The 22,705-nt window shown below is 44.1% G+C and overlaps 1 protein-coding gene across 10 annotated transcripts in view; it reads right to left on the minus strand.

Moving 5' to 3' along the window:
- Positions 1–22,705, minus strand: part of TRIO (trio Rho guanine nucleotide exchange factor) — a 339,734-nt gene that overhangs the window by 145,452 nt on the left and 171,577 nt on the right. For all 10 annotated transcript variants that reach the window (XM_066374347.1, XM_066374307.1, XM_066374298.1 and 7 more), the window contains 2 exons: positions 19,361–19,483; positions 8,749–8,940 (listed from right to left, as the gene is read on the minus strand). In XM_066374347.1, coding sequence (XP_066230444.1) covers positions 8,749–8,940; positions 19,361–19,483 — 315 coding nt within the window. The remainder of the gene's footprint in view (positions 1–8,748; positions 8,941–19,360; positions 19,484–22,705) is intronic.

Genomic DNA, 22,705 nt, shown 5'->3' on the forward strand with positions numbered 1-22,705 from the left:
GGCTCTGAGAGGAACTCACCACAGTGGCGTCACAGGAAAGGACTGAGCTTTGAGCTGATTCAGTGAGTGGTAAGGTCAGAGCCCCGAGATCTGGGGATTGCTCGAGGGGCAACCTCCCTCAGATGCAGTTTGTACACGAGTTGCAAGCCTGCTCACAGCATACCAGAAGTGGGTCCTGATTCCCTGTGTGACCTTGGGAAATCCTTGGAGCTCTCTAAGATCAGTTTTGTCATCTGTGAAATGGGATCATATTACCATATGTCTTCCCTAGCTGGCAAAGCTATAAGCACTTTTATAAACAGAAGTACTGCTATTGGCACCTTACTAAGACGATGTGTGAGCAGTCAGGTGGCATGCGAAGTACAAAAGCCGCAGCTTCCAGGAGGAGCTGCAAGCCAGGAGTGGAAGTAGGTGGTTTCAATGGCAATTCGCAGGTGGAATTTCACACGGCACCCGTTATAAACATACAACAGGATCCAGTTTCAGGTATGAGAAGCAGACAATCAAAGGGGAACTGTTCCAGCCATGAGCAGCACAGCACTTCTCCAGCCAGAAACAACAGATTGCTCTTTTGGGCAATGCCTGTTGCCCTGACTACAGAAGTACCTGGTTCTTCTTGGTGCATTACACATCTCGTTATTCTTGGATGAGTGATAAAAGATTCAATATGATGAAAGGTAATTTATAAAGGATGTAGGGGCAGGGCAACTCAAAGTCAGATCATGAAATAATACCAGTGCAAATATGTGTAAGGGGAGAAACCTGGAGCATGTCAGGGCAGCCCACACATTAAGAAGGGACATCGGGTGAGTGAGCTTCACAGCACCGAAGGGTGGAGGCAGCAGACGTGTGAGCAAGGACAAGGTGAGGCCCGTGTTATGGCTGACAGAGAGATCAAGGGCAGTGCTGGCACCTCAACACCCAGAGATTTACAGGAAGTTTAATATGCTAAAAACAGAGATTTTAAGAGAAATTGGGGGGGGGGTTAAATTCCCCAACATCCCTGAAGGATAAGACTCTCTAAAATGTCAAGTTTTGGAAAAGCTCCTCCCCTCCCCAGATCATTTTTGAAAGCAACCCTTTACTCCTGAACTCCCAGCACGGCCTCATCAGAGCTCTGTGGACACCAGCTCATTCTCCTCTGAACTAGCTCCCCTTTCAAAGTGGAGGCTGGAGAACTGAAGACAACCTCCCCGCCCCCTTTATGATCCTGTGCTTTTACTCATTATAGCTAATACGTTACTTTGGGGCATGACGTTGCTGTGGACAACCAACCAACACATGTAAGGTTATTTTTGGTTTAATGCTTGTATGGCCCTTACTCTGTAACCTGCCTAAGTTAGTGTTTCTGATGCAGAACAGACTTACATTAAAATCTACAAATGAAATTTCTGAGATGGATTTTGACTTACTTCTGAGATCTCTGGGGTCCTATTCTATTATCTGACATATCAGATAGACGGTGGTCTAGACTTTGATAAGCTTGCCTTCCATGCCAATCCATCACTTACAGACTTTCTGCATAGGAACAGAGATCTACAGTGACAATGGACATGTCCTCCAGCCAACATCTGCTGACATCATCCATTAGCCAACCCCTGTCTTGACAGTCTCACGTGCAAGGGTTTTCATGCAGCCATGGCTAGTTCTGCTACAGCACCCCAAGACTAACCTTACTTTGTGGCAATTTGCTCATTTTCAAGAAAAACACATCTCAACAAAACAAAGGCCAGGGTTCTTGACTTCAGATGAATGATCTCTCCAGATGTTACATACGAAGCAAAAGTTCTGAATAGGTTAGTGGCATCAGATTATCAGGTTGAAGACATGATGACTATACAGGCTGCTCCCTGATACAAGCTGACAGCAGGACTTAAAATCTGTTGGGCCTGGGGTTCAGCTAAGATGACTGGTCTACCATCTCCCATCACCACTTTCTTTGTGGGTCTGGACTGGAGATGACTTCCTTATTCACATACTGGGCATGAGTAATATTTTGCTATCACAAACAATTCTTTCCGGCATCTTCTACTTGGAGATCAGCATGGAGGATAAGTACAGTCTTGCTCTTGTGTTAACTGACAGCCATGGTTGATTCTTTTTTACAGCCACTCAGCAGTGGAGTTCTAATGTGGCTGTACTAACAGAAGACCCATATTTTTCTGTCTTGCCTATAAATTAAAATGTCAAAGGCCTGGTCAAATGCTCACTAACCCCACTACCTGCCCTTTATCAAACCAGAAACACAATAAAGAATGAAATAAAGTTAACATGCTACGACCTGTTTAACTTCCTTCCTCCTTTACTGGCTGTTTATAAACTGTCTTTTCTAAAACTCTGCCTAGGATTACTTCACCCTGAGTAACACGAGAAATCTACCTTCTTGAAAAAGTATGTGTACATTTACAGACTTCTGGCATCTCTTCCTTTCCCTGCAGTTCCTGAGAGAACAACAGACCAAGATGTGATCTAATACCAAGTTCTTTCACTATCCGGAGATCTAATTTGTCTTGACAGACAGATTTGAACTCATTTAGAAGAAGTGAGTCCTTTTTTATAAAACCATCACCGGTTGTGGTCCTTAGCTTTTCCTAACCCAGTTTAACTACCTTCTCTACTTTCTACTTGTCCCTATCAACAGCACTGGTTCCAAGCAGAAAGCCTAACCATTCCTTGATCTTGTGGTTCTGAATTTTGGTTGGGAGACTGGGTGAATGTTAAGCAAAGAAAAAATAACTTATGGACAGAACAGTGTGGGGATCGGAGGGAAAGGGGGTTGAAAGAGGTGAAGGAGGGTAGAGGGGGATAGATGGTATGGACGGAGACTTGACACGGGTGGTGAACACAGAATACAGTGTACAGACGATGTACTGTAGAATGGTACACCTGAAATATGTATCATTTTATTAACAAATGTCACCCCAATCAATTCAATAAAAATATTTTTAAAAGGAAGAAATAACAAAATCAAGCAAACAAAAAGGCCTCATCAGTCTCCACCGCTAAGCCTCACTCATATGGAACTTGAAAGCTTTCCTGACACACTCCTAACTACTCTGACGGTGACCAGTCTTTCTAGCACATAGTGGATAAGAGCAACAATAACCAGTAACAATATGTGTCAGAAACACGGGTGGATACTTGACTACTTCTCTCAATTAATCAGAGATCACACTTAGTTTGTGAAGCTGAGTATCAAACTGAGAAAGTAGTAAGATTATCAAAATACCCTCTATAAAAAGAAGTCTAACAAGTAAATGAGACTACATATCCACCCACTGTTTAGCTGGGCATTTTAAGACCTATATCATTGCATTTCCTAACCTTCTGCTAAACTGCTTCACCCTTCTGTTACATTAATTGAGACCAATCTACAAACAGCTAATTAAAGCAGACATTGGCAACTCTCCATTTAGAGGTGACTCTGGCAAGAAATCATAAAATGCAGAATCAGTGCCCAGTTATATATTTCCAATCCCTGTATAATACTGAGGTAAAAATAAATATAATACAGTATGTCATAAACCCATCTAATAATTGCCTACTAAGTGACTCTTACTGTGTCAGGTATGTTACAGTCCTCTACAATTTTCTGCACTAACTGTTCACTGAGATAAAAATTCCCTCTATCTGAAAATATTGGGCCAATATTAAAAAATAGAAAATTCATAAATTTAAACAAGTTTTAAGTTTGTTTATAGAAAAAAAATTACTATTTTACATGAATTAAAGTATTCCGATGAAAGGACTTCCCTTTCAGAGAATAACATCCCTCTTTTCCCACTGGCCAACACAAATGTTTTACATAGATTGATTTAGTGGGGGAAAAAATCATTCACTTGTTTTACAGCTTTGGCCGGGAGCAGAAATGTTTGGTGATATGTACAGAATAACCTGTGCCAACAGGAATGGAGCAGTGAGTGGAGGTTCTTTGTAATGGCCCGCTGTGTGCTGGGGACTGAGCTGGACTGAGCCATTCATCTCCCAAAACGGCTCTGACTTTGGACCATAAGAAAAGGATTGGCCCTGGCCAGCTGGCTCAGTGGTGGAATGTCAGCCTGGTGTGGGGAAGCCCTGGGTTCGATTCCCGGCTAGGGCACACAGGAGAAGCGCCCATCTGCTTCTCCACCCTTCCCCTTCTCCTTCTTCTTTATCTCTCTCTTCCTCTCCCACAGCCAAGGCTCCACTGGAGCAAAGTTGGCCTGGGCGCTGAGGATGGCTCCATGGCCTCTGCCTCAGGCACTAGAATGGCTCTGGCTGCAATGGAGCAACGCCCTAGAGGGGCCGAGCATTGCCCCATGGTGGGCGTGCTGGGTGGATCCCGGTCGGGCACATGCAGGAGTCTGTCTCTCTGCCATCCCTGTTTCTAACTTTGTAAAAATACAAAAAAAAAGAAAGAAAAGAAAAGGGTCAGGTTGAGGTGCTCCCTCTGAGAAAGGGCACCAGAAGCAGGAGAAGCAGTTCTTGTTGATCAAAGGTGAGTGAGGAAGACAGGAGATTATACCTAGGTATCTTAACATTTAAATCTATATCATTTAGTTTACATTGAGTAAAGTGACAAGGGGGGTGTTGAGGGAGGATAAAAATGGCACCTACAACAAGATAAGCACTGTGGTAAGTGTTTTACATCTGTACTTTCACCGAGTTGTACCACATCCCTTAGAGATGTCATTATTCTCGTTCTGGGACTGAGAAAGCTGAGGCAACGCAGAGCAACTTGCCCCTGAGCCCCAGGCCACTCAGCCAGAAAGTAAAGGGAAAATGTATGCTATAATAAACTTTCATTATTTTAATAAAGATTATATTTTTATAGGAAAAAAGCATCCATGATTAGATCTCTTTTTTTTAATATTCCCATCAATGGGAAGCCCACCTATTATTGTTATTTAAATAACGGATACTATAGTCCATGTGAATACCAAGTTCTACACCAGTAGGCAGCAACTGATTGCCCAAAGTCATATCAAAGGTCCCCACATGCAAAGGCTGATTTAGACCCTCAGTTTCCTCTAGCTTTCTCTAGATTGAGGCCATTTAATTGGTCATCAACATCGATAAATAAATTAAGGAAACAAAATATTTAAGAGTGCATTTTAAGAGTTCAGCTAAGGAAATTAATGTTAAACATAAATTACTGTGATTTGATCATACAAAGCAAATATCCTAAAATATTATGCATTGGTTTTTACTGACAAATTTATCAAAGCAATCTTGGACTTCTGAGATGCAAAAGCTAGAGGTCACCTGTGCATTGCTGATGGGAATGCAAAATGGTACCTCCATTCTAGAAAACAGTTTGGCAATTTCATTTAGAACAACGTGCAATTTATATAAAGGCCCAGTGATTGCGCTCTGGAGCCCTTATCCCAGAGAAATGAAAAATCAGTTTATGCAAAAGCCCGTACACAAATGTCCATAGCTTCTCTTTTTCTAACAGCAAAAAAATCCAAAAACTAACCCAACTGACCTTCAATGGGTAAGTGGTAATGCAAATCGTGTTACAGCCATACCATGAAATGCTACGTGGCAATAAAGAAAAAGAACCACTGTGTAATACACACAACACCAGGGCTGGAGCTCACAGGAATTATGCTAAGTACAAGAGGCTAGTCTCAAAAAAGTTACACATTGTGTGATGCCATTTGTATACATTGTTTGAAATAACAAAATTACAGGGACAGAAAACAACAGCTTATTGGTTGCCAAGGGTCAGAGATGCAGTAGGGCCGGCACGGAGACAGGAGGCAGCCAAGGAAGCGATGGAACAGATCTGCATGATTCTATACGCTGAAAGTGGTGGTTGTTACAGGCACCTACACGTGATGAAACTGCATCGAACTACACACACACACACGTGCGTGCACGCACACCTGGGGAGACTGGAATCATCTGTGGAGTGCAGCCCCTGCCCTGCTCTGAGAGTACACTGTGGTTGTGCAGGGTGTGACCACTGCGGGTGGCTGGGAGAGGGTGCATGGACTTCTTTGTCCAATTCTTTTTTCCCCAATGTCCTGTGAACCTATGATTATTTCAAATGAAAAGTTTTTTCATAAAAAAAAGCTGGAGAATAATGTTTAAAGGTATCGTATACATCTTTAGAGGCATACATGTGAGGTAGAAATAGAAAATGGAAACGAGCAAATAATTTTAAGACGATTACAGACAGTTACATCATCAGCAAAACTACTGCAAGACAGGCAAAATGAAGGCTGGAGAGCTGAGAACCAAACTGTAGAGTGCTCTGCATGGGAGACACAACATCCGATCTGGAGGAATGATGTTCGAGAGGCTGGGGACACTCAGGGAACTAATCATAGGTAGGCACTGGCTATGATTATAAGAATCCATTAGAGGGCAGCTGGTTCACAAGATAGATAATGATGGATGGATGGATGGATGGATGGATGGATGGATGGATGGATGGATAAATGGATAGGTTGATAGGTAGATAGAGAGATAGAGCATCAGAAGCACTACATGTACACCTTTGTCAATTTTCCTAAATTAGGTTAACCCCGAGATGCCCTACTGGTTTGCCAGCTCCACAAGGGAAAGAAGGGAAAAGAACCTGGGGCCATTTTAGCGTGCTGGCTGAGAAAGCCCTGGGTGTTTCAGCACGCTCCTGGAGCGCACCAGGTGAGGTGGGGAGAAGCAGCAGCTCCCAGTGCTCTGCACCCCAAGAAGCAGTGAGAGCTCCCGCTTCCTAGGAACCCTCCTCCCCCCGCAGTGTGAGGTCCAGGGAGAGTGAGCCCTGGCATAACGAAGGAAGTTTGCACGCTTAAGTGTCAGGCATAAAAATGAAGGCAAGCTGGTATGTTAGACAAAAACATCTCCAGGTGGCTGGGTGGCCTTTATTTTTGACTTCTGAATAAAATGAAAAGTTCTTTTCCCAGGCATTATCCCAAACAAACACTTGTCCCCGTTCAGAGGATGAGTTTGCAAGAGCAGAACCAAAAGGCTTCTTGACTTAAACCCAGCGAGAATCACAGCCTGATTCAAACGAGAATGGTCTTTCCCGGGAAACCATGGCTCCTGGGAATTAAGTGGACAAAAACCAACTCAGGGCCACCAAAGCCATTCGGAAATAAATTCCAGCAGAGAACTCAACGTGACCACCTGGTTGCCTCAAATAACCTACAAATTTTAAAGGTAATTTTTAATTAAACTCAGGACCCAATTTTGAGAAGGAAGTTGAATGAGTCCAAATGGATGAAAATAATTATGCTTTTGCTATACTTGAAAATGGAAATATGCCCTTCTATCATTAAATCTCAGAATACATGCTAATAATAGACACCATTATTTTATACATTATTCTACAGGTCACTGAGTATCTAATAAGTCTTGCAGGGAGGCTAACTGGTGGGAACAAACTCAAGTGAGACACAGTTCTGGTCTTCAAATAACTTAACAGCTACCAAGAGAACAATGAATGACTAAAAATAAGTGACATACACCAAAGCAGAAATACCGTATGTTTTCTCCTGTTGTTCACTTGTATATCACCTCCGTGAACATTACAGCTGGCTTAGGAGACACTCTGGAATGAACCAGTGAAAGAGTGAATGAATGAGCAGTATAAAAAGCATCCAAAAGGAAAGGGGGACAGGTGATAAAAGACTAATAATGGGGTTACAGTAATCAGACTTGATGTGAATAAAATGCTACAAATAATACTGAAGGAAACAGAGATTGAGGTGAAGAACAAATACAGGAAAAAAGAGTTCTCCTAAAATAAAATCCAAATTTATATTAGACTAATCAACAGTTCTTTTAAATACTATTTTAAAATCACTTTTTGAAAGGCAGAGTAACAGCCTTCTTCTTCTAAAAGGAGGTGAAGCATCTTGTGAATTCATTTCAGAGGAAAAAAGGAGAGAAAGAGAAAGGGGTCCCAGAATGCTTCCAAAGCTGATTTTAAGGGTAAGATCAAGGCTGACACCTCCATCAACCACCTTTTAAATGCTACCGTACAGTACAAAATATTTGCCATCTCCATGAAAATATCTCCTCTCCCCTCTCCCCCTGGACACCAGTATTAGGTGTCCTGGCCTCTGGGGGCAGGAGTCTGGCGTCCAGGTCCCAGCATGCCGAATCTAAGTGCTTGGCCTGCAATAAGGCTTACAGGTCCCTGCCTCCTTCCAGGTGCAATTCTTAAAAAGAATTCCTGAGCTAATAACACTGAGCAGACATCACCAAAGCCAATATGGCCTTAATTAATGCTGATGTCTTAGTATCAGCTTTGGTACATTTAGTATTCTGTGAAATTCATTGTTATTAGTATCTGAAAGTAGTCACACAGTCTGATAAAATCAGAAGGCAACCGTGACTTTCGCCACATGACAGGCTAACATACACAGAGGAAACCCACAGCTCTGACCACATGGGCAGGGCGTCTATTTAGGACAAAATGGGTGCCTGCTGCCTCTCTCCAAGTTAAGGGGTGTCCTTCAGCTCGCCTCCTCATCCACACCTCTCCCCAGGCAGCCAACCCTCACGGGCCCACTCCCAACAGACATGAGGCTTCCACTGGCCCCAGCAGAGAGTGCATGTACCCGTGCGACCAGGACAGCCTGCAGGAAGTCTGGCTCCATCCTCGTCCACGGTGACCCGCTCAGGGGGTCAGGCTGCGATTGCCACCGGCTGCCTCCACTCTGCTCTCTCACATCACGACCGAGCCACCTGCCTTCTAGCGCATTCAAAGCCCCACGCGGTCCCCAGTTCCCGCTCCATCTCCCGAGGTCGTACCTCTTTCACGTGGGTGTGAAAGGACACTGACATGTCCAGCAGGATCTTTCGTTGCTCGACACGCCGAACAAAGTCTTGTATCCGGTCTTCGAGCTGATGGGCAGCCTGATAAATCTCCTCGGGGTCACATTCCCCTGTCTGAGCCAGCTGCTCTGCGGCCTCTAGCAACTTGTCCGCATTGGTGTACGTGTTCTGTGCGAGAGAAGAGGCAGAGACATACAAGGTGAACACAACACACACCAGCCAGGCTCAGAGCGTAACACTGCAAGTGAGTCCGCCTGTGCTGCTCCTGATCATTTCAGTAAATCAAGCAGAAAACAAATGATCGAAAAGCTGATTTCAGGAGCTTACTACGTCTCTATCAGCAGCCTTTTCCATGACTGCCTCAGATTGTTAAACCTCGAACCTCATGACCAGCCCTTCCGTCCCCAGCAGTGAGGGGGTATCTGTAGGCAATTGCTGGCTGTGCCCTGACTCACCCGGGAGGCTGAGCTTTGTGCTCTGCACAGCCAGAAGACAGCATGAGCCACAGAACCCGCTTCACTTTTTCTCCCAGTTTTGTGGCGGAGTGGAGAGTTCCAGTTTGTGCCTTTCACTATTACAGAACTTCATGATCGTTCCAAGTGCAAGTGAGAAGACTTACACACGAGCAAGAGCTGCTGTCCCTTTCCACCTGTTTCTGCTTACTTCTAATCCTGTGCCTATCTTTTTTTCTCCTTAAACATACACTTTTTTTTTTAAAAAAAGGAAATAAGAATAACTATAGTGGCTATAGAGCAGCCAGAGTTTAAAGGAGTTGGATGTTAAGATAAACAAGTATCTAACACACTCTGAAGATTACTTCTGTTTTAATTCTTGCTAATGCAGAAGCTGCAAATGGGATCCTCAAATAAACAGGTAAGCCAGAGCCCAGACCCCACTAAAGTCTCAGTGAGAAGCTCGATGATGGGGGGTGCGGAGAGGGCAGGGCAGGTGGAGGACTTCTGAGAAGTCCCAGGAACCTTTGGTCCTCCCACCCCGAAAAACAGGCTGAGGCCTCATCCTTCTCCTCCAGTAATTTGGTCCTGAGGCCCAGCAAGGTCGGCGACTCATCAGTGAGGTTGGGTGGTGCCCTGAGTGTGGGTGGGTGTCCCTGCGGGGAGTCGAAGCCTGTTGGGGACAACAGCCCCCCTGCCGTGGACAGCCTCCCAGCGGGGAGACCGCTAAGTTCCAGGGGCATTAATCTACTAAGCCAATACACTGAGGGTAACGAGAGGCAGGCTTCTCACTCTGGAGGACATAGTTACAAACCGGACAAGGAGAACACGTGAGTGAACTGCATGGTGCTGCATCAGAACTGGAGGTAACGTTGTGAATAAGGTGGAGAAATAGCTGACTCCAGAGGTGGACTGGGACAAAGTACAACATGACCCTAAAACACTCCTGGGCCAGAAGTAAGGAGATGCTCAAATGTGGACCGGTCAGGACACAGACGTCAGCTTGAGGAGGCTCCTGCTGGCCAAGTCAGGGACAGTGAGGGTAAACAGTAACAGTGCAGAGTGTAATCCACAGAAATAAATAAACTTAGATGAGGAACAGGAAACTATAGAATTTCAAAGGGGCTCCCCACAAAGTACTTACTAATCACAGAGGGGAAAGACGCACTTTGCAGAGGAGAAGTCAGGCAGACACACCACCTGAACCCAGGGATCAAAATGAACCAGATGTTGCAGGACGGTCGAAAACCATGTGCCACCTGATGGGGTGGCCTGACAAGGACACAGCTGCACTCCATGGTGCCCCTGACGAAGATATAAAATAACCAGAGTCTAACTGTGAGGAAACGTCAGACAAACCCAAAGGGAGGAACGTTTTCCAAAATAATGGGATTGAAATCATCTAAAGTGTCAGGTCACAAAAGCCAAAGGAAAAGGAAGACTGCTCCAGGCAAGGACCTCAGAGACCTGACCACGAAAGGCCTTGGGGATTCTACACTGGGTCCCTCAGCTGTGAAGGACCTCGTGGGCTCTGAGGGCTAGACGGTCACCAGGTATCCGTGTTAATGTCCTGATTTTGGTGGTGGAATTGTGGTCATCCAGCAGAATGTCCTTCCGTACAGGAAATACACACTCAAGTAAAATGGTTCATGGGAAAGTAAGTTCTTTGTGCTGTACTTCTAATTTTCCTACAAGTTAAAAAACAAACAAACTTGAAATTTTTTCAAGTTTGGTATAAGGTGACCTCCATAGTGACACTGATGCACAGGTACAGAGCAAGTGCACCCAGAGCGTCAGGGTGTGCGGGACAGCCCACCCTGTGTAAGCAGCAGTGGGGAGGCAGTGCCAACAGAGTCTACAGGGATCATCAAGGCCGGCTAAGTGTCAGCCTCCTCTTGTCATCCCGTGTGTCACGGTAACCAACACTTACTCTGAATCGGATATGAGTGCCACCCTTGCACCGGGCTGTTCAATCCCAACCACAGCCATTTTACAGGTAAGGAAACTGGGGCCTGGAAGGCAGTCACCAGGCTCGGGGGACAAGGCTGGCCGGTCATGGAAATCAGGACCGCGGAGCCCGAGCTTATCCTACCACGAAATCCAGCACCTGTGTCTCCTCAACATGGTGTTTCCTGTAAGCCTGCGCACACACTGCTGCGAGGCAGGGCTCACTGTCATCCTCTCCCTGTCAACCTGAGAAACCCTTTTCAGGGGTCTTTTCATTTTACTATCCAAAATCCTATGGGAATGCTCTGCACCGATAACAAGGGATCTCTCAGAATTCTTTAGAAAATGGAAGAGCTGTCAATCTAGTAAAATTTACTAATTATGGTCAGACTTGAAAACCTGTGTTCATTTTACATGTTCTTTGGAATCAAATTATTTGAAATAATTTAATAAGCACAGCCAGTTCCCAATCTTACTGCAGAACTTTTAAAAGCTCTGTATTATATTTAGAAGCTAAATTGTAATAATTCCTATATAAAGCAGAAACATCAAAACTGCTCGTTTCAAAAGATCTTTGTTAATAACAAGCCTGTTTTATAAATGCCCACCCTCTGTCCTGTGCCGTGCTTTCTGGTCCTCCACATACCTTCAGTGCAGTCTGGCAACCTGCCAATGACAACTGTGACAAGAAGCCTTCCTTGTAGATTACCAAACCACCTCCGAGATGTAGAGTGACAGATGGAAACTCTCACGTCAGAGGCTCGAGTTCCAAGTTCCAATACCAGTTGTGTCACTGACTGTGGCTCTAAGCCTCAGGCTAGAGAGAATGGATCTCCCCACCTTACAGATGAATGGAGGAGGAGTTAATCTATGAATGAGGATTAGACTAATGTGGTAATGATGAGGGACAGGATGACCACTATAAACAACAACGAGAATAATGACAAAAACTGTGGGAGCCAACAGGAACCTAAGGAGCCATGACAGCTACATGGCATGTGGGGTCCTGGAGGGATTCTGGGGGGGAAACTAAGGAAATCTGAACAAAGTATGGACTTTCATTTATAACTATAGACCAATATTGGTTCATTAATTGTAACAAATACATCATACTAAGAAAGACGGTAGTAATAAGAAAAACTAGAAGCAGGGCATAGGAACTCTATCATCATCATTTTTCTGTAAATCTAAAACGTGTCTAAACAAGCTTATTTGAAAATGTGTGTGTGTACACCTAGTCCTTCTCTCCTGAGAGTCCAGCACTCTGGGCCACTTGGTGTGGCCTCTGGACACAGAATAAGCTCTCCTAGTGATGGTCAGCTATTCACATCAAGAGATCCTGCTCAGAGGCTCTGCATCCACGCTGCCCACAAAGGCTCTCCAATTACCAGCTGCTGCAGGGCGGTGACTTTCCGGGGATGATGGCTGGACTGAGCTCCATGCTGCCTCCTTCAGGGCCTCACCAGGAGCCACACTCTGCTCCCCTGGGAGGAGCCACAGCTCAGAGAGCATCACGCTTTATGCTGCACACACGCAGTTTTTAAGAGCTGAACCCATTTTTTTTTTATTGATTGTCACTACCACTGTGAAGTTGCTTACCTATTCTGGTGAAAGCGCCTTCCAAAAGCTAAACATTACATTCCTGGAAGCTGTCCACCTCTCTGCTAGCAGGGAAACACATCTGGAACAATCATATCCCACAGGAACAGCACATTTTCAGACGACCTGGGACACTAACAGCACTTGTTTAGTCCCACTTCTCATTTTACACTTGAAGAAATGAGCTCGCACAAAGGGCTCAACGGCCTGCTCTGGGCACACAGCAGTGGGAACGCTCGAGTCCAGGTCAGCACGCGGGCTCTCTGAAGCCCAAGGCCTCACCATCACACAAGCAGAACCTACCCTCAGTGCTTTTGCCAAGAGATTTCCACGAGTTAATAAATACACCGGCTGTAAATGCTAACTTGGCAGCCTCTACTCTGTGCCTGATAACAGCCTGGGATGTGGACACTATTTCATTCCCACTTCACAAGTGAGGAAACCGCGGCACAGAGAGGCCAAGTAATCCACCCAAGTTCATCAGTGCAGCTGGGACTGTTCAAACAACACATGCCTAGACCAGGGTTCCTCTTATAAGGGGAAACTGAGTCACTTACATTTAGATTTAAAGAGAGGAGGGGTGTCAGGTAAGAAAGGTCACTTGAATCTAAAGAAAAGTGACTTCTGCACTGTCTCCCCTGCTGTCCTGTCCCTGGGGCGGCTCTCCAGGCTTGGTCCCTGTGGACAATCAATGCCCTGGAGGGTTACAGGAGATAATTAAGGGTGAGGCCAGGCTGGGGGCCCAAGTGGTTTCCTCTTTTCTAAAGAAATATATTAAAATTGAGTAATTGCTAGGAGTAAAGAAACGGAGCCTTTCTAAAGAGAATCAGACTCTCTTCTACCAAAATCCTTGGGAGTCAAGCCGCAAGGTGGCCACAGGCCAGTAAGAACCTGGTGGAAAAGGTAAGATTTCTTGATCTTAGAAAAAACAGGACAGGATAAAAGCAGAAGCACTTCCAGGCCTGGATTTAAACCATGCCAAAAATGCAGAAGTTCTGTAGGTCCGCCAGCTGACTGCAACCTCCTCCTACAAAGGCTCAGCAAGCTCAGCAGCGACCAGGGACTCAGAGAATAGGCCTGCTTATCTTCTGAAAATCTAGAATGAAAGGTAAGATTTCTTGCTTTCTAAATCCCACACTTCTTTATCCTGGAGGACAAGATAATTACACGGCACATATAAAATGCTGTTGACAGAAATGGCTTCATGGAGAATGACTTTCTGAAAGGTTATGTCTTTGGAAGGTAATTTGAATCCAAGGAACAAGCAGAGCGGAGAGACGGCGGTGGAAGCCCTTGCAGCCAGACGGCTATGGGAAGATGCTATACCAGAGGTTTACTGATCGGTCACAGCAGAGGACGCTGTGCTTGCCACATCAGTGTCCTCCTTGAACCAGAGTTATCTGGGTTTTACTGGCTTTTGTATTCATAGCTTTTTCCATCTAAAAGGGAACCTTAAAGTGGACAACTATTTAGAAGATGACTATCAAAGAGCATCTACCTTTCTGCCAGTCATTTGCAAATAGCTCCCCATGGAAAACATTTTAAATTCCTTTTCTAAAGCTCCTGCATGAAAATCCAACATGGCTGCGTATGCCACCCTCTGTGAAGGCATCAGCATGTATTCAGTCAATAGGATACATCTACTCACAATCACTGCACCAAATAAAGAAAGAGTGGCTCTTCAGATTAGTGCGGGAGGTCCTTGGCCCTAACAAACTGCATGCAAAAATGACACAAGTACTTTCCCCTGCAGTTACAGCTGCACTGGGAACAAAACGTGACCCGGGCCCTGCAGGGAGGGCCTGCGCCCTGCAGAAGGTACACGGGCCGTACAGCTCGCTTCCACCGAGCAAACACGGGGGTCCTTCTGGGTTCCTCCTTCCCAGAACCCTATAATAGTTCTATATAGTAAATCTATATTTAGTACATTTTAAAGGAATTCAATCATAAGACTTTTCACCACTTCCTCTCTGAACCTGTTATGTTATCTCATCATGCCACAACTCATTACTTTGAAGGAGCTGTCTATAAAATATTAAATAACGTGCTAATTCAAGATCTCTAAACTAAAACACTTTAGAATGCATTTTACAAAGGATCTTTCAAAACATAATCAGAAGAAACAAACTAACCAACTTTAAACTTAACTATGAAAGAACACTTCTCCCTAAACACAAAATTTGCTCCATCTTTGTGAGCATGTTTCAGAAATGAAATAGGGTCCTTATTAAGCACTCAAGTGCATGCTTCCACTTTTACGGTGCCTCCAAAGGCTATCCTGTCAAAAAATACATAAATCTAAGATATGAACTTAGATCTCTGCCATAATCCCTTGTTTTATAATTTGTTTTGACGAAAAGCAGTTAAAGATACGGAAGACAGAGAAAGAAAGTTGGGGAAGGTAGTAATTCACGTCAGAGGGCCCCATTCCCCCATGTGCTTAGAGCAAGACTGATACCACTGTGTTGTTTGGGAGGAGCTACAGAGCTGCCAATGAATGAAAAGCTACAAACACATGTATAATGTTAGTTCTGAGGCCACTGTGTGTCTAGACCCAATCTACTGCCCTCGGTCTCAATAAAGCCGGTCTCCTCATGGAGCTACCTTACAGCCAACATCTCTTCTGGCTTAAAACGCTATCCCCCCTCCCTCCTACTCACACCCCATCTTTATTAAGCAAGGTGGAGGGGCTAGAGAGAAGTCCACCTTTTTTTTTTCAGGTCTTATGGTCCCCTCCCCACCTTACTACATTTATATCTGAGGCTATTTCCTATTATAGAGCGCAGTCCCTCCACCTGCATGGCCCGAGGGGGTACTATGAGGCACAGCAACCCCCTAGGACCAAACTGATGTGGTTCAGGGGCATTTCCTGTGATGCACACACTGGAGTGGCTAGATTCTGGAGCTCCACCAGTGACTACGTGGGGCCTATCTCACAACAGGAGGTTGCCATACTTGTGAATGGAAAGGATTCAAGATTTTCACTATGAAGCAAATGGAGGGAAGGTATATTAACAGCTGGATCAACTGCAATAGATTTCTAAAATTTTTTTGGTTTATTAATTGATTTTAGAGAGATGAGGGAGAAGGGGAGGAGAGAAACAATGATTTGTTATTGGACTTATTTATGCATTCCTTGGTTGATTCTTGTATGTGCCCTGACTGGGGATCAAACCTGCGACCTTGGTGGATCAGGACGATGCTCTGACCAACTGAGCTACCAGGCCAGGGCTTGTGATGGACTTTTGCATGTCTGCAGTGGGCAGTGTGCATCACTGTGTGCCACCGTGCACTGGACGGCTGATGACGGTGGGCCACGAGCAGGTAGAGGCAAGTGGCAGAGCACACTTTTGAAACCAACTGGCCTCTAAAAAACAGAGCAGTATCGAGTGACATTCTTCAAGAGGGGTGGGGGTCTATAAATATTTAGTGCCAGAAATAAAAGAACTAAGAGCAGGAGAAGTTGAGGATGCTGAAAAAGAGGCCGGCCGAAAGGCCAGGTCCTGGCAGTGCAGTGGGAAGAACAGAGAGGGAGAGAATACTGGGAGGTGTGGCAGTGAGAAGATACAGGGCGGCAGTGTGAGTGGAGAGCCCGGAGCCCGCACCTGACGGGTCTGCAGAGAGGAGAGGCTGGGCACCTGCACAGGGCTCCCAGAGCCCACACTCCAGCCTTGAGGCCTCGTGGCCATGCTGCGCAACAGTCCCACCTGTCGTCCTCAAGGCCTGTCTCTCACACCAAGCTGAATTTCACTGACTCGTGGGTCTTGGCTTAACCAGCCAAAACTACCAGGGAAAGCCCTCTACAGGGGGCCATGTCTATTCAGGAGGCTGTGGCCTATCTACCCACCCCTCCCCCGCCAGCCCCCAGTGCCTGGCAGAATTCCTGACACATGGCGGGTGATTTGAAAACCAGTGGCAGAGAAAGCAGGCACAGATGTTTGCAAAGTGAACAAAAGTATTAATATTTAAGGTTCCTTTTCATATACAGCTCAGATTTAGGCTTGAGCCATTCCAATTTGAGGAAAAGAGGGTCAGGTACCCCTCAGAATTCCAGGGGCAATGAGCAGAGATGACAGGGAAGGACTGAAAGTCAGAGGGGGTGGAGGGAGGAGCAGGTGAGCACCTGCTTTTCTCCAAACCGGCAGTAAGAAGCAGACCATGCTCAGGGCTCCACCTTGGCCTGCCCCAGAAACCCTAATGCAGAAATGTTTCCTACAAATAAAGAGTTCTCACTCTTGCTGCCCCCCGAGAACCTGTGTTGAGAGCCTTGATAATCATCTTAGACCTCATGAAGTAAGGTTACCAGGAAAACACAGGGCAAGATTAGCCATGAAAGAGATTTCCCTAACTTAGAATAGAAGGAAGCACAGGAACTGGACGGAGAGGAGTCGGTGGGGTGCTGCACACACACAAGGATGTTCAGTAGACCTTCATCCTGCACATCTGAGAAAGCGCTCAGGAAGTGGGAAAAAGGCTGGGGACTGCGGTGCGTGGGTCGGGTCCTCCATCTCCAGAGCCTGGTGATTGGCAGTCCCATCTCTGAGGTTCTTTGGTGCCTGAACTCTTCGCTCATATGATCCAAATTTCACACCCTTCCTAAACCACATTGGCTACAGTAGTAGCTTATCTTATGGAGAAAATGAAAGGGAGATATGAACACATTTTCCACATACTTTTTGTAGAAGAGGAAAGCAGACATTTCCCAGCAAGTGTAGGAAGGGAGACTGCATGTACTGTAGATAAGAAAACCCCAAAGACGCATCCATCTGTGACGAGGCTGCTGAACCCAATATTTACTTGTAAGAAGCAGAAAGGTTGGGATTCTTGTTTTTACTTTACATATGAAGTTATGTAAAGAGGGTAATAATCTAAAGGCATTTTCACTGAAGGGGACTTAAGTGCAATTTGTTTTGTTATCCCATAATTCTAGCCCATCTCTAGGTCCTTGAGAAAGGGAATATATGACTGAACCCTTTGTCACGTAAAATCTACCAACTCAGCAGCCAGGATTTACTGCTGTTTATTTTCGTTTTCTAGATTTTGAGACTCTAGTGTTAGGTGTATATTGACACTCTTCCTTTCATAATGAATGGCCCTCTTTATTTCTAATAATGGTTTCATGCTTTTAAGTGTATTTGCTTAATATTACTATTTCTATACTAGCTTTTTATTCATTATTGTTATATTTGCCTGGTAGATATTTTTCTAATAGTTTATATATTTTAAAACTTTCTTTATATAAAGCATGATTTTTAAATGGTATTCAATCAGATAAATCTTTGTTATTTAACAAGAATAATCTATTTTGTGTTTACTGTAATTATTGATACTTATAGACAAATTATTACATCTTAGTTTGTGATTTCTATTACGATTTTTTTTAACAGAGACAGAGAGTCAGAGAGAGGGATAGATAGGGACAGACAGACAGGAATGGAGAGAGATGAGAAGCATCAATCATTAGTTTTTCGTTGCGACACCTTAGTTGTTCATTGATTACTTTCTCATATATGTGCCTTGACCGTGGGGCTACAGCAGACCGAGTAACCCCTTGCTCAAGCCAGCGACCCTGGGTCCAAGCTGGTGAGCTATGCTCAAACCAGATGAGCCCGCGTTCAAGCTGGCAACTTTGGGGTCTCGAACCTGGGTCCTCCGCATCCCAGTCCAACGCTCTATCCATTGTGCCACCGCCTGGTCAGGCTCTATCATGATTTTTGTTGTTCTCATTTCTTTTGCTTCCACCAGATTGATTTGGTGAATTTTTACTTATCCAATTATCTGTATTTCTTTTCCCTTTATAATTATTTGGAAGTGATCTCTTTTCCTAGACTTATACTGGTCATTCAAAAATGCTAACACACACACCTGAATTTGCACATCTAAGATAAACCATGCCTCCTGCCATCCTCCTCAGAACACCATTTCCTGTGTTGAAGTGGTCTGCTGCTTTAGTAACTACCCCTCAAATTCACTGCTCTTTTGTTTAAATGGTCAATCCACTGAAATTTACAAACGTATTTACCAGCATCTGCGCTCATTATTGATCCCAGTCCTTTCTTCTCATATCTACTTCCTTTCTAGGAACCCATTCTTCAGATAAGAAAGTTAATCTTAGAAACACTAAGATTTGCCAAAGTCACACAGCTAGTGAGCATTACAGCCAACCCTTGAATTCCACAAATCCCATGTTCTGAACACACCCCAGCCTCTGCCTCTTGTTTGCTAAGCACACATTTAAAAGAAATGGGAAAAGGACAGAAAATACCTCCCCAACACTACAGAAATGCAAGAACTGTTATTCTCCAGTTATAAACTGAAATTCCATAAACTAATCAACAGACATTGGTACAATAAATATGGCAAAAACATCCAAGATGTTTCTGTTTCAAGGATATCACATTTTTCAAACTGACTAAATCATCATTTTGCTTCCACAACGTCGGAGTCACTCTGAAATCTGAGCGTCTTCTTTGAGTCACCTTCAAACACATCTAGCCAAGGCTAACTCACCTCAGATGTGGTTAACACAGTCATTCAAAACAAAGCACAAAGGTATTTATGGGAGAAAACAGGGAGAGCTATTGTTTTACCTGTGCTACTTCTTCAAAATCTTCATGACGTTTCTGCAAAGCTCTGGCCCGATGAAGAGATTTCCCCACACCTGTGTGTTTGCTCAGAAATGCTTCCCCATGGTTCTCAATCCAGTCCAGCACCTGCAGTGAACACAAGTACACATGCCATAAAAACAACGTCCTGCCTTGTTTGAGGTTTAGGCATATCTACTGAAGATATATATATGTCCATTATCAAAACTCTAAAAACAGCAAAGGAGGAAAGAAATGGAAGCAATTATATACTAATCTGACACACTTTGAGAATGTTATCTTTTATCAGCTTTCCACCACAATTTTAATCAACTCTTACTTTAAATGTGTAAATCTATGTATAAATGTTATGTGCAATGATGATTAATTTAAACCTCACTTCATTTTATGCATGATAGAGCCACCAAAACTGACTGCATGTGATAGTACTTATCAAGCCACACAGGGCCAGTTTAACATTTTATAAGGCTCAAAGCTTTGCAACTGAGGCAATTCAAGTTTAACTACAGAGTTAATGTTTTCCTATCTCTTCTTTAGTAGAAGACTTGAAATATGTCAGTAAAACCTACGAAGATAAACCACTTAAATGCCTCTGTCCTGGTCTTTGAGGATAATTTATTCTATAAACTAAGCTGTTGTGATAGCTAAACCTTCCAAGGATTTAATTACTTCAGCTGCTGCTGAAATCCACTACACCACAGGGATGGGGTGAAAGTATAACTCTGTACCCATGTTTTCAGTTTGGACTGTGTAGTTCATTGGCTCTTGGGCTGGATAAAATGTTGACAATAACTCTTTTTTTTTTTTTTTTTAAATCTTTTTTTTTTTTAATTTTTATTTTTTATTTATTCATTTTAGAGAGGAGAGGGAGAGAGAGAGAGAGAGAGAGAGAGAGAGAGAGGAGAGACAGAGAGAGAGAAGGGGGGAGGAGCTGGAAGCATCAACTCCCATATGTGCCTTGACCAGGCAAGCCCAGGGTTTCGAACCGGCGACCTCAGCATTTCCAGGTCGACACTTTACCCACTGAGCCACCACAGGTCAGACGACAATAACTCTTTATAGGACATCACATCACACTTTGTCGCTTTCTGATGGGAAGGAAATAATTGGCAAAAAAAATTAAGTCAGTGACGTCTTTGGCTAAAAGCTAGAAACACTAAAAAATATTAAATATTTAAATCCACTTGCTAATATGCCATTAAAGTACTAAAGGTTGCCTTGAATTTGCATTTAAGTAAATACGGTAACTATGCACACGGACCAAACCGATTCGGGACTGAAGAACCAACTGGGCAGGCACAGCTAGGACAGTGGTCTAGGCTCTACAGGGTAACCTGGAAGCCGGCCAGGCATAGCACTCCACTGAGGCAAAACAGGAGGGGTTTTAACATGGGGACACTGCTACAAAAAGGATGCCTTGCCCTTTGTTACCTGCACTACAGAGAGGTCAGCTGTGCTGACAGATATCTAGAAGAAAAGATGCAGTAAGGGCCATAGCCCCCTGTCAGGGACAACGGGACTTGCTCTCCATTGCTCCAAACCAGTACCTTCTGAAGCCAATGGTCTGAGGGCGTCGGGTCCTTTCTTCATAGGGTTTAGCAACTTTAGCAGTACGTGGAAATAGAATGGCTTGTGAACCGGAATAAATCTCTGGTGGGCCCCTGTGAAGACTCTTGCAGAATCAGCAGAGTGGAGAGCAGAAAGAAGAATGTGTGTATGTGGGGGATAGGGGGTAGGCAGGGTAGGGCACAGCATAGAGACCAAGCCTTGCAGTAGGTGCTCAGATCAAAGCTATACATTTACTTTTTACTATTGTTCATTTCTGAAACTTTGTCAACATTGTCACTCTGCCAGTCACCTGGATTTACACTGTAAGAGTAATTCTTTTCTTTTTTTCTTTTTCTTTTTTAGTGAGAGGAGGGGGGATAGAGAGACAGACTCCTGCATGCACCCTGATCAGGATCTACCGGGCAACCCCTGTCTGTGGCCGATGCTCGAATCAACTGAACTATTTTTAGCATCTGAGGCGAAAGCTTGGACCAACTGAACTATTCTCAGCATTCTGAGCTGAAGCTTAAACCAATCGGCTGCAGGCTGCAAGAGGGGAAAAGAGAGAGAGGCGGGAGAAGGAAGGGAAGAGAAGCAGATTTCTCAGTGTAAGAGTAATTCCTACTAGATCCATTTGCATTCTATCAACTTAGTCCCCCAGTCCTCCAGAAAGCTTTCTCGTGTGCCCCTTTCATTTCCAGACCCCTGCACACAAGCACAGGGTCTTGCTATGTGCTCTTGGGCAAGTTTCTTAGTTTCTGAGCTGCAGCTTCCTTTCCTGTTCAATAGTGAGACTCATGCAGGGTTTCAAGTGCTCAGTGATATCAAGGTTAAGCACCCTAATCACCCTAATATCAATGTGGCAAATATACAGCATGTGTGTGCCCTTACCCATAAACCATAACCCGAGGCAGGCTTCCATCTCTGACTGTCAGCATTTTGGTGGCATGGCTAAAAAGACTCCATTGCTTTTTAACTAGGCGCTTAGTACATCACTTTTCAGAGAGAGAGACCTCTCGTACTAGTACTACCATTAGAAGGCAGTGTTACACTCACTGCCACACTTTAAGGCAGACAGGAAGCTGCTGAGTTGTTCATACCACAGGCTTTAGTCCATTTATTTTAAAATTTATTCCTAAAGAAATGTCCAGTGACAACTTGAAGACATTTCAACCTCAAAGAAATGGATCAGTTAATGGAATGTGCCTCTGGGCATGAGGTCAATAGCATGCAGGATCAAATATTTTAAGATTAAAAAGTATTTAGAGTCTTATAAGTAACACCTATGCCTCAGTCCACCTGCCCAGATTTGCATAAGGGGTGGAAGACTTGTTTTCTACTGTAATTATAATATATTCTGTATATTCCTCAATGGCAAAAAAAAAAAAAAAAAAAAAAAAAAAAAAAAAGCCACGGGTAAGCAGCAAGCCTGATGTGACTGGTAGTTCACATACTTGAAATATGGCACAATTTCAAAAACTAAAAGGTAAACATTATTTTTGGTAGAAAGAACTAGAAAGCAAAATGTGGCAATTTAAAAATAATAATTTGTTTTTTAAGCCTAAGAAAAGTGTTTCAGGAAGCGTAAGTTGAAAATAAAAGCTATTATAAACCAACCGCTCAGGGTTATTACAGGCATTTTTCTTTTACCAGTGGTGCCTTTAGACAAAACTAAATACCAGGTCAAATGATATTTCCAGCAAATATGAAAGCAATTCAACGAACAGTGAACAAATTCCAAGCGCTCATTAAAAGAGGAGCAGACAATTATGAAATCCAGCT

This window comes from Saccopteryx leptura, chromosome 1 (assembly GCF_036850995.1).
Source record: "Saccopteryx leptura isolate mSacLep1 chromosome 1, mSacLep1_pri_phased_curated, whole genome shotgun sequence".
Lineage (NCBI taxonomy): Eukaryota > Metazoa > Chordata > Mammalia > Chiroptera > Emballonuridae > Saccopteryx > Saccopteryx leptura.